Source organism: Oncorhynchus mykiss, chromosome 19 (genome assembly GCF_013265735.2).
Source record: "Oncorhynchus mykiss isolate Arlee chromosome 19, USDA_OmykA_1.1, whole genome shotgun sequence".
Classification (NCBI taxonomy): Eukaryota; Metazoa; Chordata; class Actinopteri; order Salmoniformes; family Salmonidae; genus Oncorhynchus; species Oncorhynchus mykiss.
In genome coordinates, this window is record NC_048583.1 from 8,783,273 (window position 1) to 8,802,989 (window position 19,717).

Genomic DNA, 19,717 nt, shown 5'->3' on the forward strand with positions numbered 1-19,717 from the left:
GCTTTAAACTTCTTCACAACAGTATCTCGGACCTGCCTGGTGTGTTCCTTGTTCTTCATGATGCTCTCTGCGCTTTTAACGGACCTCTGAGACTATCACAGTGCAGGTGCATTTATACGGAGACTTGATTACACACATGTGGATTGTATTTATCCTCATTAGTCATTTAGGTCAACATTGGATCATTCAGAGATCCTCACTGAACTTCTGGAGAGAGTAAAGGGGCTGAATAATTTTGCACGCCCAATTTTTCAGTTTTTGATTTGTTAAAAAAGTTTGAAATATCCAATAAATGTCGTTCCACTTCATGATTGTGTCCCACTTGTTGTTGATTCTTCACAAAAAAATATAGTTTTATATCTTTATGTTTGAAGCCTGAAATGTGGCAAAAGGTCGCAAAGTTCAAGGGGTCCCAATACTTTCGCAAGGCACTGTAACAGAGGTGGATTATACATTTCATACTAATACAAATATTTTTACTGTATCTGATCTTACTGCATCTCCCTTCTGCATCTGAGATTCTGACCTTATTAAAGTACTATATCTCTCCCTTAATTCCAGGCCCATCTGAGGTGTTAGGTGAACGCGTTGTCAAGAAGGATGAGGCATATAGGGTAATAGACACATTTACATGATTTCTGTCCTTAGTGGTCATGCTGATCATGTTCCTGTAATATGATATGTTTCATTTCAAGCTCAAAGCTAAATGTCTCTGTTTAAGGTTGAATAAGTTTGAATTTCAGCATGTTGTGTACAGATGTAGCATCTTAATTTGTCCAATAATGCCACAGCAAAATAATCCTGCAGCAACAGGATTTTACATTTAGTCCGTAATGTTGCTTGATCGTTGGTTAGGCTATTAGCTGGCCAAAAGGAGGCTTTGTTGGCTACTCTGAAAAAACGTACTTCCATAATATCCAAGATAGCAGCCACCCACTTTTGTTGTTCTATTACATTGTGTGATCTTGCTGTAATGAAGTGTAGTGGGTGAGATCTTTATCTTTTTTAGAGGTTCACTGAGAAAAAATGTAATTGTCTCTTGTGGACGTTTTGGCAATGTTATGGCTGCCGCTTTAACAGGGGTATACTGGACCTTAAAATATGATTTATTACCTGTGTTAAAATGGGAAGATACACGACAAATTAATGTTAAAAGTATAGTCACTTTCCTTTTTCCAAACATATTGCCTATGCTGATGTAACATTGACAATATCAGTAAGATAGGCATCACAACTACAGCCGTAGTATGAATTCAGCCCCAACTAGGCATGCCAGACTAGGTATTAATGTGCCATTATTCTAAATGGAAGCTATTGTGCTTCATCATCAAAAGACCAGAATTCTAGATTCAATGTCATAATATACTAAACATGTTAAGCTTTGAATTCAACTTTTAATAGGAAATGGAAGAGAAAGAGCCAGTGCCAAAAGCCAGACAGTCTAAACCAAGGAAGGAGTGGTCCTCAGGAGAAACAACCCAAGGTACCATGACACTTCACTTTCAATGACATCGGATTTGGTAAAACTTTGTTATAAAAAATATTAATAAGCATTGACAAACTATTAAAAAGGTTTACATATGTTTTGCATGTGGTGGACAACATATAAGAGCTGCTGATGAGTAATTGAAAATAATCAGATTTTTTTCCCCACATTATTACAATAAGAAATAATGCGGGAAGCAACAGGTAACTGCCAAAATAATGGAATCACTTGAGTAAATGAGGTACACAAAATATATTGAAAGCATGTGCTTCCACACAGGTGTGGTTCTTAAGTTAATTAGGCAATTAACATCCCTTCATGCTTAAGGTAATGTATAAAAATGCTAGGCAGGCCATTATTTTGGCCACCAAGGTTATACCCCCACTGGATGAAAATGCCCCATCCACAGGGCACAAGTAATCACTGAATAAATGAAGCATGAAACCCCCTCACAGCACTGGCACTCCTGATGGCATGGCAGTGCTTTGAGCCATAATACAGGGCTTCATGTAGAATCAACAGCAGTCAATGCAAGCAATGCAGGAGCAGGTTAGCCAGCTACAGGAGGAGGTACAGAAAAGCAAGACAGATAAACATTGTGTTGTGACCCCTCTGCCAGAAGATGATATAGTTACCCTGATTACACATGTACCTCCCTCTCCAGGGATATTGGCCCAGGAAAGGCTGCAGTGTTTTTGGGGGTAAATACTTATTTGGTGACGTACAATTCAATGCATTTTACCTTACTCTTCCATATGTATTTTAGTAGCTGTAGTAGCTAAAAATGTGTTATTAAAAGGGTCTTACAACAAACCCAGACACTTTGAGAAGACAAGTGCCTCAGTCCTGTTAAAAAGAAAAATGATATTACCAACCCTTTTGCAATAAGGAATTGAGACCAAACACTCATGAGTAGTTTCAAGTGTTTAATACCAAGGATAAAGTCAGCTGTGTGCATACATTTAGAAGGTTCACAACACTCCAGTCCATGCAGAGCAGTAAAGCCCCTGGGCCTGATGGCAACCCTATTGAATTCTATAAAGCCTTCTCCTCTAAATGACCCCCTATCCTCAGCTCAATGTACAATGAAATCCTTTCTAGTCAGAAACTGCCACAGACACTTACCCAGGCGACTATTTTGGTTTAGCTTAAAAAAGACAAGAATCCCCTAGACTGTGGCTCATACCACCCTATGAGCCTTTTGGGCTTCGATTATAAAAATCTTACTTATGTCCTCTCGTTCTGTTTAGAGACAGTGATGGCTAATATAATTAACTCTGACCAAACCGGATTTATCTCCGGTAGGCAATCTTTCTATAGTATGTGCTGGCTATTTAATGTTCTTTATACTGATCACTCAACTCTACAGCCAGAAGTTGGCATCTCTCTTGATGCTGAAAAGGCTTTCGACTGGGTTGAGTGGAAATATCTATGTACAGTAGTAGAGAGATTAGGGTTTGGCCTGTCATTTCTTTCCTGGTTTAAGATTTTGTTCTTGTCCCCAGTGACTTCAATTCGCACCAACAATGTTACCTCCAGCTACTTCCCTCTCCACAGTAAGGAAATGTTGATGTTTATCTCCTTTCCTATTTGATATGGCTATTGAGCCTCATGCCCTGCGGGCAGAGGAGAGGATTAAGGGAATATTATGGGGCAACATAACTCACAAGGTGTCTCTGGATATAAGTTCAACCTAACAAAAAGTGTGCTCCTCCCCATTAATCAGTTAGCAGAAGGAATTGGGTATGCCAATTTCCCATTTAAGGTGGAGCATCATGTCTTTACTTATTTGGGGATGAAGGTCACACGCTGATTTAAGGCTCTGTTTAAACATAACTTCAAAACACTCCTGGAGCGCACTAAGCAGGATTTCATTAATTATTGAAGAACATTAATTCTGTTAAGATGACTGTACTACCTAGGTTTTTGTACTTATTACAAATGATTCCCATTTTCCTGCCAAAGTCAATGTTCAAACAACTTGGCAGCTACATTTCCAACTTCATTTGGAATAAGGCAACAAAAAAAAGTATATCTAGAGAGACCTAAGCCCGCAGACAGGCTGGGCCTTCCCAGTTTTTTACACTACTACTGGTCAGCAAATATATCTACATGTTTTTATTGAGTTTCTACATCTGAAAACAAGGATGGTCCAATTTGGGTCATCATGGAGCTACAGTCAAGCCTTCCAACTTCTCCGGTATCGCTCCTGTGCTCCTCAATGCCCATGAACCTTGGCACTCATGTTTTGAACCCCATTGTTTTGAACCCCTTAAAATCTGGTCACTTTAGCCTTAAACAAGCAAGCGGCTTCTCCCCATTAACATCTAATCATCTCTTCCCAGCGTCATAGATTGACACGGAATTCCAGTTCTGGTATAGGAACGGTCTGGTGTTTGTGTGACCTATTTGATGATAATACATTCATCTCATTCTATACTCTGAGGGTTGACAATAATATTCCCAATACCCACTTTAGATACCTGCAAACTGGCAGCTTTGCCAAAAATCAATTGCCTTAATTTCCACTCGATCCCACTGTGTCCAGTTGAGAGGTGCTTAGATCTTAACCCTTATCTGAAGGGCACAATCTCCAGATTACACTACATAATACAGAATATTAATCCGCCTTCCTTTGCAAATACAAAATCTCCATGGGAGCAAGACGTAGGTGGCGAGCTACCCAATGATATATGGTAACTGTCACGGTCGTCCTCCTCTTCATCTGAAGAGGAGAGGTGAAAAGGATCTGAGGACCAATACGCGGCGTGGTAAGTGTCCATGGTCAATCTTTAATAAAGAAAGTAGTGAACACTGAAAACTATACAAAACCAGTAAACAAAATAACAACCGTGACGCTAATCATATGGACTGTGCTGAAACAAGCCATCAACATAGACAATCACCCACAAACAAACAGTGCAACCCAGGCTACCTAAGTATGATTCTCAGTCAGAGACAACTAATGACACCTGCCTCTGATTGAGAACCATACTAGGCCGAAAACATAGAAATGCCCCAAAACATAGAAAAACAAACATAGACTGCCCACCCAACTCACGCCCTGACCATACTAAATAAATACAAAACAACGGAAATAAAGGTCAGAACGTGACAGTAACAAAGTATTAAGCGTATCCACACATCATCATTTTGCATAAGGCATGGGCTTATTCAGTTTAAGGTTTTGCACCATCTCTATTACAAAAATATATACTAAAAAATATACCCAAATGTTGACACCAAGTGTTTGTGATGCCACCAGAGTCCAGCGACTATGGGACACGTGTTTTGGTCATGCCAATCTTTGAGTGGCCTCTGGGACCCCATTTTTTTTGAGGCATTCTCATATATGTGTAATACAACTGTTAGCCCCAACCCGGTCACTGCCATTTTTGGGGTACTTCCTTTAAACCAGAATGCTACCACGCATCAAGCAAATGATGCATGGTAGTCTGCAAAGCCGCCCTCCTTTATGCAGAGGTTTAAGGAGGTGATGGTATCTCTGCCTCTGGAGAAGGTTAGGTACACTGTGCTTGGGTCCCGACAAAAGTTTGACTTAACCTGGTCCCCATTAATACAATACATGGAGAGCCTATCTTCTACTTGGTGTAACTTGCATAGTTTGGTAAGCATGTCTGTTCTTGTGGCCATTTGTGCCGATAAGAATTTTTATATAACTTTTTTCCCCATTGTTATTGATTCTATTACTCTTTGTTTCTGTTTTTCTTTCCTATTTAACTTACTTTTATAGATGCCTTGTCACGCCCTGACCTTAGAGAGCCTGCTTATTTCTCTATTTGGTTAGGTCAGGGTGTGATTTGGGTGGGCATTCTAGTTGATCTATTTCTTTGTTGGCTTAGTATGGTTCCCAATCAGAGGCTGCTGTTTATCGTTGTCTCTGATTGGGGGTCATATTTAGGCAGCCCTTTCCCATCTTCAGTTGTGGGATCTTGTTTGTGTGTAGTTGCTTTCTGCGCTGCATATAGCTTTACGTTCGGTTTGCATTTTGTTGTTTTTTGGTGTCATTGAAAATAAAAGTATAATGTACGCCTACCACGCTGCACCTTGGTCTCCTTCTAACAACGGACGTAAAATGCCTTGGTGGTTGGTTGGTTGGTTGGTAGGGAGGGTTTGGGTTTGTACTGTTTTTGATGTTATATCTGAAAATCTATAAATGAAGTAAAACAAAAAAAAGAAAGTTCACAACAAATGTTATACTCTTCCCTTGTAGGTGTCACCTCCCCAGTAATACCTTTTATGACCCCAATGAGTTTCCCTCCTTTCCCCTGTGGAATGTCCATGCTCCTCTCTTTGTTTAACTAGATCAGAATCACAACCAGTCAATCTTCATTGTTCTGGGCCTGACCCTGCTCTCTGATCCTTGGCAATTTCCTCTTATCTGATTAGGTCAACTTTTCTCACTTAGCATACACAGTTTCATGTCCTAAACTCCATTAATACTCACAGTAGTCATTCACTACACAGGATACAAACAAACTACAGTTTAACTTGAAACATGTTACATTTTAACAGAATCCATCAGTCCCCATTGTGAATTGTTAATAAAAAGGATGGACCCCTTTAAGGGTTTTTCACCTATTGTGGATTACAGCTTTAATTGGAATAACTTTTTCTATTAAATAGGTTTCCTATTAAATATGACCTATAATGAATTACCATATTAGGGATATAATAAAAAAATTTGGGAGGGAAAATGTAAGTGCTTAAAAAAACTCATTTACATTAAGATGTAATACGGGAACATACAGGTAACTGCCAAAATAATGGAAACACTATTGAGATTCAAAAACATACATTCTACACTGGAGTGGAGCTGCTCAGAACACCCAGAACCCTCCTGTTGTCCCCCAAGTTTTTAGAATATGAACTTTTAAGAGTCAGATTTTCACTGGACAGTTACTTTAAAGCTCCTCATACCAGTTCCTTTCATTGCCCTTACACTTCACGTCTGATCAATGACTTAAATGTACATGTGGTTTCTGAGTTAATTAAGCATCCGTTCATCTTTAAGGTCATATAAAATGCTAGGCAGGCCATAATTTAGTCTATTATTCTGGCTACCAAGGCTATGCCCCCATAGGATGGCAATGCCCCCACCCACATGGCATAAGTGATCAGTGAATGGTTTGAGTGTGAAAGTGATGTAAACCATATGCCATGGCTGTCTCTGTCACCAGATCTCAACTCAGCTGATGGGAAATTCTGGAGCCCTGCCTGAAACAGCATTTTCCACCACCATTAACAAAACACCAAATGATTATATTTCTTATCTGGGGCGGCAGGGTAGCCTAGTGGTTAGAGCATTGGGCTGGTAACCGGAAGGTTGCAAGTTCAAATCCCTGAACAAGGTACAAATCTGTCGTTCTGCCCCTGAACAGGCAGTTAACCCACTGTTCCTAGGCCGTCATTGAAAATAAGAATTTGTTCTTAACTGACTTGCCTGGTTAAATAAAGGTAAAATAAAAAAAATCTAAGAATGGTGTCACATCCCCCCAAGGCAGGTAGCCTAGTGGTTAGAGCATTGTATAACTTATAACTGAAAGGTTCCTAGATTGAATACCCAAGCTGACATGGTAAAAATCTGTCATTCTGCCCCTGAACAAGGCATATGTTCCACACTGTTCCACACTGTTCCTAGGCCATCATTGACAATTAGGATTTGTTCTTAACTGACTTGCCTAGTTAAATAAAGTTAAAATAAAAAATAGAGACATTGAACTTGAAACCCTGTAAGAATCCTGGATCCAGCTGTATATTTTGGGGGGATGCAGATCTCTGAAATACAGTCTTTATTTATTTATTTTATTTTACCTTTATTTAACCAGGTAGGCAAGTTGAGAACAAGTTCTCATTTACAATTGCGACCTGGCCAAGATAAAGCAAAGCAGTTTGACAGATACAACAACACAGAGTTACACATGGAGTAAAACAAACATACAGTCAATAATAAAGTATAAACAAGTCTATATACAATGTGAGCAAATGAGGTGAGAAGGGAGGTAAAGGCAAAAAAGGCCTTGGTGGCAAGGTAAATACAATATAGCAAGTAAAACACTGGAATGGTAGTTTTGCAATGGAAGAATGTGCAAAGTAGAAATAAAAATAATGGGGTGCAAAGGAGCAAAATAAATAAATAAATTAAATACAGTTGGGAAAGAGGTAGTTGATAGGGCTAAATTATAGGTGGGCTATGTACAGGTGCAGTAATCTGTGAGCTGCTCTGACAGTTGGTGCTTAAAGCTAGTGAGGGAGATAAGTGTTTCCAGTTTCAGAGATTTTTGTAGTTCGTTCCAGTCATTGGCAGCAGAGAACTGGAAAGAGAGGCGGCCAAAGAAAGAATTGGTTTTGGGGGTGACTAGAGAGATATACCTGCTGGAGCGTGTGCTACAGGTGGGAGATGCTATGGTGACCAGCGAGCTGAGATAAGGGGGGACTTTACCTAGCAGGGTCTTGTAGATGACATGGAGCCAGTGGGTTTGGCGACGAGTATGAAGCGAGGGCCAGCCAACGAGAGCGTACAGGTCACAGTGGTGGGTAGTATATGGGGCTTTGGTGACAAAACGGATTGCACTGTGATAGACTGCATCCAATTTGTTGAGTAGGGTATTGGAGGCTATTTTGTAAATTACATCGCCAAAGTCGAGGATTGGTAGGATGGTCAGTTTTACAAGGGTATGTTTGGCAGCATGAGTGAAGGATGCTTTGTTGCGAAATAGGAAGCCAATTCTAGATTTAACTTTGGATTGGAGATGTTTGATATGGGTCTGGAAGGAGAGTTTACAGTCTAACCAGACACCTAAGTATTTGTAGTTGTCCACGTATTCTAAGTCAGAGCCGTCCAGAGTAGTGATGTTGGACAGGCGGGTAGGTGCAGGTAGCGATCGGTTGAAGAGCATGCATTTAGTTTTACTTGTATTTAAGAGCAATTGGAGGCCACGGAAGGAGAGTTGTATGGCATTGAAGCTTGCCTGGAGGGTTGTTAACACAGTGTCCAAAGAAGGGCCGGAAGTATCCAGAATGGTGTCGTCTGCGTAGAGGTGGATCAGAGACTCACCAGCAGCAAGAGCGACCTCATTGATGTATACAGAGAAGAGAGTCGGTCCAAGAATTGAACCCTGTGGCACCCCCATAGAGACTGCCAGAGGTCCGGACAACAGACCCTCCGATTTGACACACTGAACTCTATCAGAGAAGTAGTTGGTGAACCAGGCGAGGCAATCATTTGAGAAACCAAGGCTGTTGAGTCTGCCGATGAGGATGTGGTGATTGACAGAGTCGAAAGCCTTGGCCAGATCAATGAATACGGCTGCACAGTAATGTTTCTTATCGATGGCGGTTAAGATATCGTTTAGGACCTTGAGCGTGGCTGAGGTGCACCCATGACCAGCTCTGAAACCAGATTGCATAGCAGAGAAGGTATGGTGAGATTCAAAATGGTCGGTAATCTGTTTGTTGACTTGGCTTTCGAAGACCTTAGAAAGGCATGGTAGGATAGATATAGGTCTGTAGCAGTTTGGGTCAAGAGTGTCCCCCCCTTTGAAGAGGGGGATGACCGCAGCTGCTTTCCAATCTTTGGGAATCTCAGACGAGGCTAGTAATAGGGGTGGCAACAATTTCGGCAGATAATTTTAGAAAGAAAGGGTCCAGATTGTCTAGCCCGGCTGATTTGTAGGGGTCCAGATTTTGCAGCTCTTTCAGAACATCAGCTGAATGGATTTGGGAGAAGGAAAAATGGGGAAGGCTTGGGCGAGTTGCTGTTGGGGGTGCAGTGCTGTTGACAGGGGTAGGAGTAGCCAGGTGGAAAGCATGGCCAGCAGTAGAAAAATGCTTATTGAAATTTTCAATTATGGTGGATTTATCAGTGGTGACAGTGTTTCCTATCTTCAGTGCAGTGGGCAGCTGGGAGGAGGTGTTCTTATTCTCCATGGACTTTACAGTGTCCCAGAACTTTTTTGAGTTAGTGTTGCAAGAAGCAAATTTCTGCTTGAAAAAGCTAGCCTTGGCTTTTCTAACTGCCTGTGTATAATGGTTTCTAGCTTCCCTGAACAGCTGCATATCACGGGGGCTGTTCGATGCTAATGCAGAACGCCATAGGATGTTTTTGTGTTGGTTAAGGGCAGTCAGGTCTGGGGAGAACCAAGGGCTATATCTGTTCCTGGTTCTAAATTTCTTGAATGGGGCATGTTTATTTAAGATGGTTAGGAAGGCATTTAAAAAAAATATCCAGGCATCCTCTACTGACGGGATGAGGTCAATGTCCTTCCAGGATACCCCGGCCAGGTCGATTAGAAAGGCCTGCTCGCTGAAGTGTTTCAGGGAGCGTTTTACAGTGATGAGAGGAGGTCGTTTGACCGCTGACCCATTACGGATGCAGGCAATGAGGCAGTGATCGCTGAGATCTTGGTTGAAGACAGCAGAGGTGTATTTAGAGGGGAAGTTGGTTAGGATGATATCTATGAGGGTGCTCATGTTTAAGGCTTTGGGGAGGTACCTGGTAGGTTCATTGATAATTTGTGTGAGATTGAGGGCATCAAGTTTAGATTGTAGGATGGCTGGGGTGTTAAGCATGTTCCAGTTTAGGTCGCCTAGCAGCACGAGCTCTGAAGATAGATGGGGGGCAATCAGTTCACATATGGTGTCCAGAGCACAGCTGGGGGCAGAGGGTGGTCTATAGCAGGAGGCAACGGTGAGAGACTTGTTTTTAGAGAGGTGGATTTTTAAAAGTAGAAGTTCAAATTGTTTGGGTACAGACCTGGATAGTAGGACAGAACTCTGCAGGCTATCTTTGCAGTAGATTGCAACACCGCCCCCTTTGGCAGTTCTATCTTGTCTGAAAATGTTGTAGTTTGGAATTAAAATGTCTGAATTTTTGGTGGTCTTCCTAAGCCAGGATTCAGACACAGCTAGAACATCCGGGTTGGCAGAGTGTGCTAAAGCAGTGAATAGAACAAACTTAGGGAGGAGGCTTCTAATGTTAACATGCATGAAACCAAGGCTATTACGGTTACAGAAGTCGTCAAAAGAGAGCGCCTGGGGAATAGGAGTGGAGCTAGGCACTGCAGGGCCTGGATTCACCTCTACATCGCCAGAGGAACATAGGAGGAGTAGAATAAGGGTGCGACTAAAAGCAATAAGAATTGGTCGTCTAGAACGTCTGGAACAGAGAGTAAAAGGAGGTTTCTGGGGGCGATAAAATAGCATCAAGGTATAATGTACAGACAAAGGTAAGGTAGGATGTGAATACAGTGGAGGTAAACCTAGGTATTGAGTGATGAAGAGAGAGATATTGTCTCTAGAAACATCATTGAAACCAGGAGATGTCATTGCATGTGTGGGTGGTGGAACTAATAGGTTGGATAAGGTATAGTGAGCAGGACTAGAGGCTCTACAGTGAAATAAACACTAACCAGAACAGCAATGGACAAGACATATTGACATTAAGGAGAGGCATGCTTAGTCGAGTGATCAAAAGGGTCCAGTGAGTGGAGAGGTTGGTTGAGGGTCACGGCGATTTAGACAGCTAGCCAAGCCAACCGGTAGCAAGCTGGCATAGGATGGAGTCTGTTGTTAGCCACCTCTTGCGTTCGGTCAGTAGATTAGTGGGGTTCCGTGAGGTAGAGGGGATTAATCCAAATCACACAACAACAACAAAAATAAGAACAATAGATATAGTTATAGAGGCCCGAGAAGAAAACATAATAATAATAAAAATAAATAAATTGTCCGATTGTCTATTCAGATAGCAGCCGGTAAGACAGCTAACGGTTAGCGGGCCGCAGATGGGCGTTCAGGTAACGTCGCGACAGAGGAGCCAGCCGGATCTCCTTCAGGTAGATAACGTCGGCAGTCCAGTTGTGAAGGCCCGGTGAGGCTCCGCGTAGGCAGTGAAACGGGTCCGGATAGGTGACTGCAGCCCAGGAGTGAATGATGGAACTCAGGAGTGATTGACGGAGCTGGCTAGCACCGGAACAATCGATGTTTGCTCCGGAATCGACGAAAGCCGCTAGCTGTGAGATCCGGGTATGAATGTCCAGAGAGCAGTTGAAATCCAGGGACATGGAGAGAAAAATTGGTCCGGTATGTTCCGTTCCGAGCCGCGCTGCGCCGTACAAAACTGGCGATAGATTTTCGAGCTAAAGGATAGCTGATGACCACAAACCGTGGTTAGCTGAATACTAACGATTTGCCAGTAAAGAAGCTAACTAGCTTCTGATTAGCTTCTGGGCTAGCTCCTGGCTAGCTTCTGGCTAGTTTCTGGCTAGCTTCTTGGAGTTTCTGGCTAGCTTCTTGGAGGATTACAGATCTGAGGTAAATAATAATTTTTTATAAATATAAATTGGTGAGGCTGGTTGCAGGAGAGTGTTTAGAAGATGAGTTGATGGAAAATAAAAATAAAATGTATGTGAAAAAAGTTGTAAATATATATATATACAGGACACGACAAGACGAGGACAAAAAACGTCTGAACTGCTATGCGATCTTGGAGTGACTATCTTGGAGTCTAACGAAGTAACCTTTTGTTTTCACTGGCACACAAATCCAAAGTAATTTCAGTTTGCAAAATTGGATGTTTCTAATTGAAACAGTCACCTTAACTTGATTCATTAACGTGGTTCTTCAATAACTACTTCCCTTTGGAGTTTAGGAGCTCGATGGATTTTCTGATTATATCTGAATTCACCTTTAAATGCTTGCTTCCATTTCTGTGAGTTGTTGTGTCACAGAGTTGATCTGCCTCTGCTTGCTTTAACTTAATCCAAAGTACAGTGTATAACACCTGTTAGTGTGGTTTTCTGCTACACGTTGAAGAGGATTTGTAATCATGGTTATCTTTTCATTTATATTTACAGGACCTTGTCTCAAGGAGCTGTTGTCAAAGGCTGGACTAGAAGATCATTATGAAAACAAGCTGACGTTAAGTACTGTCCTTGAGATAAATGCTGATACTACATCAGATGAACCTCTTACCACTATGCAGTCACTTCCAGGGGCCTTCCTTAAGAAATTAATGATGGCAAATGTGAATGCTAGGAGTGTTAAGTGTCTGACCACTGACCAGGAGGTTTCCTATTGTGGAGTAGACAACCTGGACACTGACTCTGATAACAGTTATGTAATTCATCCACTGGACCTGATAACTGCCCTGTTTCTGTGCTCAGATGGTTTCCTGCAGCAGGAGATGGTCCAGAAAATGTCCATTTGTCAGTTTGCTGTTCCTCTCCTGCTGCCCAACTGTGACACAAAACAAAGCACGTTGATGCTGTGGGCCTTGAGGGACATAGTGAAAAAGTTCAGATCGTCTTCACAAACAGCAACAAAGGCTTTTGTGGAAGAGAGAATAGTACTCTCTGATGTTCCTATGGTGTCATTTGTTAAGTTAGGAGAGAGCAGCTTGTCCAAGTCTCAGATCTTGAACAAGTTGCTAAGTAACCCTCAACAGTACCATGACACATTTGTTCATCGTGATATGGAATGCGGAGATGCATCTCGACAAATCTCAGATGGCCTCGTTGAAATAATTTGGTACCTTCCATGTGGGAACAGAAACATAGACATGTTCACAGAGCCTGTGGCGGTGGCCAATCTCAGAGGAGATATCAGGTCCTTTGAAACACAGTTCTCCTTTCTGTGTCAAACATCAGCGGCAGTTTACATTTTCACTGATGACTTAGAGGCAGATTTCTTCAAGATCTTGAAAAGCAAAAAAAAAACCAAGGCAGAGTTATTTCTGGTTGTCAACTCTCAAAGAAAAATGTTCAGAGTAGACATATTGAAAAAACTTATCAGAAACTGCGGTATCAATGAAAAAAACGTGATTGTGAAAAATAAACAGAATGATGCAGAATTTGTCAAAATCCTGCAGTCCTCTGTGGGTGACATCATCAAAAAAAGTCCAAACCGACTGACAATTGAGAACATGGCTGACATGGCTCATCAGATGGGGATTCTGGTTGATGAAGACAGGGATGACTGTCAGAGTGCTTGGAAGATGGCAGATGAAATCACCAGGAACATCACAGACCCAATCAAATTCAAAAATGAAAAGCTACCTTTACAAGGTCAAATCTGGAAAGAGCTTTCCCATTTGGAGAAAGAGAGGTGTAGGCTGAGAAATGCAGGGGATCAAGAAATTGAACACTACAAGAGCTCTCTGAAGAAAAAGGAGAAAGAGCTGAGAAAGAAGCAACATACATTTGACATGCCAGATGCCATGACAAGATTCATTTCAGGATTGTCAGGTTCAGGAGCGGAGCGTTCCTATTTCCTCAAATGGATGCAGATAAATTTGGACAATCTGTCACGACAGAATCTGTCTGTCTTAAGGGGCCGGTACAAAGATCTTTGCCAAAATACTCAGGAGAAAAAAGATGACATTAAAGATTTGGATAAGCAGTTATCTGACTGTTCCCTGGGACTTGAACACTTCCTGCGTGAGTTGGGACAGTTATATGAAGCTTCCTGCTCCCTTCCTGAAAGTAGCCAACATCGGAAACAGATGGAGCTTCTCCCTGGATTGTGTGCGCAGATGCTGTTGGATGGTTTCCCCGTTGAGCTTCTGGATGGAGATGCATCAAATATCCCTCTGAAATGGATATCAGCTGTTCTGACTCAGCTTCATACTCTTGTCCAATCCAACAGCAAGATCCGGGTTGTGACAGTTTTGGGGGTTCAAAGTACAGGGAAGTCCACTCTCCTCAACACCATGTTTGGTGTCCAGTTTGCTGTCAGCAGTGGAAGATGCACCAGAGGGGCCTTCATGCTTCTGATTAAAGTCAGCAAAGACTTCAAGGAGGAGCTGAAATGTGACTTCATCATGGTGATCGACACAGAGGGGTTGAAATCGCCAGAGTTGTCTCAACTAGATGATAGCCATGAACATGAAAATGAATTGGCAACACTGGTGATTGGACTGAGTGATGTCACTATCATCAACATGGCCATGGAGAACTCCACAGAAATGAAAGACATTCTTCAGATTGCTGTTCATGCTTTTATCAGGATGAAGGAAGTGGGGAAGAAGCCTATATGTCATTTTGTGCACCAGAATGTGTCAGACATGTCTGCTCATGACAACAACATGAGGGACAGGAAGAAGTTGTTGGAACAGTTGAATGAAATGACTCAGGCAGCAGCCAGAATGGAGAAGAAGGAGAATATCACCAAGTTCACTGATGTGATGGATTATGATCCAGACACTAGCAGCTGCTACATCCCAGGACTCTGGCATGGGACTCCCCCTATGGCTCCAGTCAATGCTGGCTACAGTGAGGCTGTGTGCGGCTTCAAGAAGACCTTGATGAAAGATTTCAGAAAATGCCAGAGAAATTATGACTTGACACATTTCCTGAAGTGGACACAAAGCTTGTGGGAGGCAGTGAAATTTGAGAAATTCATCTTTAGTTTCAGAAACAGCTTGGTTGCAGATGCATACGCCAGATTATGCTCTGAGTACAATGGTTGGGAATGGGCCTTCCAGAAGGAGATGTATAAATGGATGGTGAGTGCTGAAACTAAAATCTCTAATATTGGCATGACAGATCAACATCCTCAGAGGTCCGTAAGAGATGTGCTACAAGACTTGATGATAGAAGCATCTGAGAAACTTTCGGAGGGAGAAAAGGAAATCCAAGACAATCTAGTGAAATACTTTGAAAAGCAAGATGGCCATGTCAATCTGGTGGAAAAATACAAGGAGGACTTTCTGTCCAGTGCCAAAACACTGAGACGAGAGACAGAAAACACAGTGAGAAACAAACTGCTAGGAGCTGTTGAGATCAAAGAGGGGATGACAGAACTGGATGACATCAAGTGCTCACAAGCAAGTACACTAGAAAGAAAAGTGCTGGCTTTGCTTCAAACCTGTAAACAGAACAGATCTGTCCTATCGGATGAGGCCCTCAGAGAAGATTTTGAAAGAATGTGGAAGAAAACTCTGTCTGAGATTAAATTTAGAGGACTCCCAAGAAGACATGTTGCTCAGGATGCCTTCAGAATTTTACATGACCATTTATCTATGAGGTCGGGTTACGTCAATAGTATGTTGGTTGGAAACAGCTTGGTTGATTGTGGGAAGACACCCTTTGTTGTAGAGTCAGGGGATTGGTGGCAGAAGACTAAAGGCTTTGTGATGCGCTTGAATGGAGACCATCTCAGGATGAAACTGCAAGAGTTGTGTGACAACAACATAAAAAAGTGTCAGGAGTTTATAACCCAGAAGGTGAAAAACAAAACAGATTACCATGATACTTTCATCAAAGAGCTGCTTGAAATAATTGATGAAACATCTCAACAAAACAAGAAACGTAAAGTTCCTGAGGAATGTGAGGTTAAACTGAAGCTGCACATCTGTGGCATAGCAGCAAGAACATTTCAGAAGAAACATGATGATTTCATTGCATTCAATGACCCAAGGAAGTGTCTGGAACAGTCTAAGAACAAGTACCTTACACTCTTCATAGACTTATTTCATAACCGAGACCAGTGCCTAAATAAAGCTGAGGAGTTCTCAAAGCTGTGTTTGCAGCCAGCTGTACAGGACTATGTGACCAAAATGATATGTCCTGATGTGATTGATGAAGTGAAGACCGGTAAAGGGTCAGAGGATTACAGTACACGGACGTCCTTCCAGTTCTCTATTTTGAAACAACTCCTGACTGATGGAGAATATGAGAAATATAGAGAATACATAAACCGATATGAACGTTTTGTGAAGGACTGGCTGTTTGACCACATTGTTCAACAACTCTCAAAGGACAACAGACTAGAGAAATTGGAGAATAAACATGTTTCAGAGATAGTCAAGATCATCACTGCGGCAATTTCAAAGATTAGAAACACAACCCACACTGTAAAATCTATCAAGACATTCATTCAGAATATGTGCTGTGCTCTTGAAGAAAAGCTTGTTTTTCCAAAGGATGCTCTGGATTCCATCATGACTCTGAACTACTCTGCTAACACAGAACAGTTTGCTGACGACCTCACAGGGTTTGTGGGAAAAATGGAACAGTCACTGGCAGCTAAATATGAGAAGGAAGGAGACATCAAAGAGAGACTCAAATCTCTGCCATTTAAGCCTCAGGACAAGATGTTCTCCAGTCTGTTTGGATGTGGCAAGCAATGTCCATTCTGCTGTGCACCCTGTGAAGCAGGAGGCAAGGAGCATGCCAACCACTTCACCTCTATTCACCGTCCACAAGGTGTCACTGGTTGGGTGAATTTAAAGACAACTGTGTTAAGAACTGACATATGTTCATCCTCTGTGATTAGTTACAGAAAATTCAACACAAACCTGACTGAAGGCAAACCTCACCTCTACAAGGACTACCAGACATATTTCCCTGACTGGACCATAACTGGAGATCCCAGCATCAAGGCTTCAGACTACTGGAAGTATGTGATGGCCACATTCAATGAGACAATTGCTAAAGACACACATGCACTTCCTGCTGATATCCCAGAGGACTGGAAGGCATTAACAACTGATGATGCACTGAAGAGCTTGAAAAACGCATTCAACATGAAATAAAGTGGAAAACTATATCATGATTCTTCTTGACTCAAACTTATAATTGGCCAATCAAAGATTTCAGACATGGCAACCAGAAATATCTCACCAAGCATGAACATTTTTTTTTTAAATCAAAAAGCCAGAAGCCGGTCACTTCAACCAAGTACTTGTGAAAAAAATGTCTAATCTCTCAATTCCAATACAATTTCATCATCGCACAGCTGATTGGGTACTTTTTACCTTTCATTTATCTTGATTGGTTTGTTGAAGGAAAAAACTGTTAATCAAAAACTACAACCTTTCACAATCATAAAAAACTAGAAACATATTAGACTAAACTAGGATACTGACCATCCAAAAGATACCACGGAACTCTTACCAGATAGTTGATAAAAGCCTATACTATATTGGCATATCAATGTAGGAACACATGTCGCTACAGGAAACACCTTCATCAAGGCCTTGTAGCAAGGGTAGTGTTTGAGTGGACATCACTGACTGACAGGTACCTGCAGTATAGGAAGGAAGGTGGAGTTATAAAATACTGTAGATTGACAGATACCTGCAGTATAGGTAGAAAGGAAGAGTTATACCATACATACTGTAGACTGACAGATACCTGCAGTATAGGAAGGATGGTGGAGTTATAACATACATACTGTAGACTGACAGATACCTGCAGTATAGGAAGGAAGGAGGAGTTATACCATACATACTGTAGACTGACAGATACCTGCAGTATAGGTAGGAAGGTGGAGTTATACCATACATACTATAGACTGACAGATACCTGGAGTATAGGAAGGAAGGTGGAGTTATACCATACTGCAGACTGACAGATACCTGCAGTATAGGAAGGAAGGTGGAGTTATACCATACATACTGTAGACTGACAGATACCTGCAGTATAGGAAGGAAGGTGGAGTTATACCATACATACTGTAGACTGACAGATACCTGCAGTGTAGGTAGGAAGGAGGAATTATACCATACATACTCAATCAATCAAATGTATTTATAAAGCCCTTTTTACCTTTAATTATAATTATACAGAAACCCAGCCTAATCCCCAAACAGCAAGCAATGCAAATGTAGAGGGACAGTGGCTAGAACAAACTCCCTAGAAAGGCAGGAACCTAGGAAGAAACCTAGAGAGGAACCAGGCTCTGAGGGGTGGCCAGTCCTCTCCTGGCTGTGCCGGGTGGAGATTATAATAATACTAATAGTAATAATACTGTTGACACAATGTTAGAGAAATAGAGAGATTTAATACTGTTGACACAATGTGTCACGCCCTGGTCGAAGTATTTTGTGTTTATTTTCATTTATTTGGTCAGGCCAGGGTGTGGCATGGGGTTTTGTATGTGGTGTGTTGGGTTTGTAGCTTAGTGGGGTGTTCTAGTGAAGTCTATGGCTGTCTGAAGTGGTTCTCAATCAGAGGCAGGTGTTTATCATTGTCTCTGATTGGGAACCATATTTAGGCAGCCATATTCTTTGGGTGTTTTGTGGGTGATTGTCCTTAGTGTCCTTGTAACTGTCTTGTGTGTTAGTTTGCACCAGTTTAGGCTGTTTCGGTTTTCACGTGACGTTTATTGTTTTGTATTGATTCGTGTTTACGTTGTTTTATTAAACATGAATCTCAATAGCCACGTCGCATTTTGGTCCGACTCTCTTTCGAACCTAGAAAACCGTGACACAATGTTAGAGAAATATATTCACAATTGTTTTTAGAACCATCTTGATTAGAAGTGAATGTAGATAATGTTCATTGTGATTACAATAAGTATATCAGTGCAAAATAGAAGTGTAACTCTGTAAAAATGAAGTAAAGGTCATTTTATTTGGTTGATATTGTGTATTGTCTTTGATTTGATTCAGTTTGATATTGTATGTCATTCATTTAGTCTTTGAAAGACCAGCCCAATGATGGGCCGAAAGGGATCCCAACGTCATGCAGAATGTACATCATGTTATTGTCAATGGTCCGTTAGAGGTTTATACCTATGGAGATGTGATTATGTTTAGATTACCATGACAACAAGGCTCTGAAATGGATGCATACATACTGTACCTCGGGAAAGGCTTTTATAGTCCTGGTCTTCGTCTGATACAACTGGGATTTATTGTATTAAGGGCTACTGTAGTTGCATGCTAAAAGATTATGTAACAAGTTCATTATTCTTTTGTTTATTTTTGTCAGTTTTGTCAAACGTAAAGAATGTGTTTACCTCTGATTTAATAAAAAAATTGCAGCATTATTTTACTGTAGAAAAATGCATGTAACATTGTATAATTCCTCTCCCAAACATCAAACTAACAAGGATGTATAGTTCAACATTTATTGTTTAACAAAAAATGTTATTGACACAAAGTTATTTTTAATTCATTCCCTTTTAGGAAATTAAATACGTAAATAATAAAATGTATGAAACTACTTGAATGAACATTTATTGTAATTCTAAAGAATTACATCACGATTATATAATCAGACAGTTGTACTGTTCTTAGTATCTGATCAATAATCTGAAAAGAATGTACAATTTGTCAATAAATCAGCATTTGTTAAAGATCCAGTCTGGGATCTACTTCAGGATTGGTGGGTCCCCTGCGGAATGGTTGAGCTAACGTAGGCTAATGTGATTAGCATGAGGTTGTAAGTAACAAGAACGTTTCCCAGGACATAGACATATCTAACA

The 19,717-nt window shown here is 41.2% G+C and overlaps 1 protein-coding gene across 1 annotated transcript; it reads left to right on the forward strand.

Moving 5' to 3' along the window:
- The first annotated feature begins 594 nt into the window (after positions 1-594).
- On the forward strand, positions 595-17,985 carry LOC118941440 (up-regulator of cell proliferation-like). The gene is made up of 3 exons (XM_036954151.1): positions 595-614; positions 1,402-1,483; positions 12,361-17,985. Exons 2-3 carry the CDS (start codon positions 1,405-1,407, stop codon positions 17,037-17,039), a joined length of 4,758 nt encoding a protein of 1,585 aa, XP_036810046.1. The 5' UTR covers positions 595-614; positions 1,402-1,404; the 3' UTR covers positions 17,040-17,985.
- Positions 17,986-19,717: the final 1,732 nt, after the last annotated feature.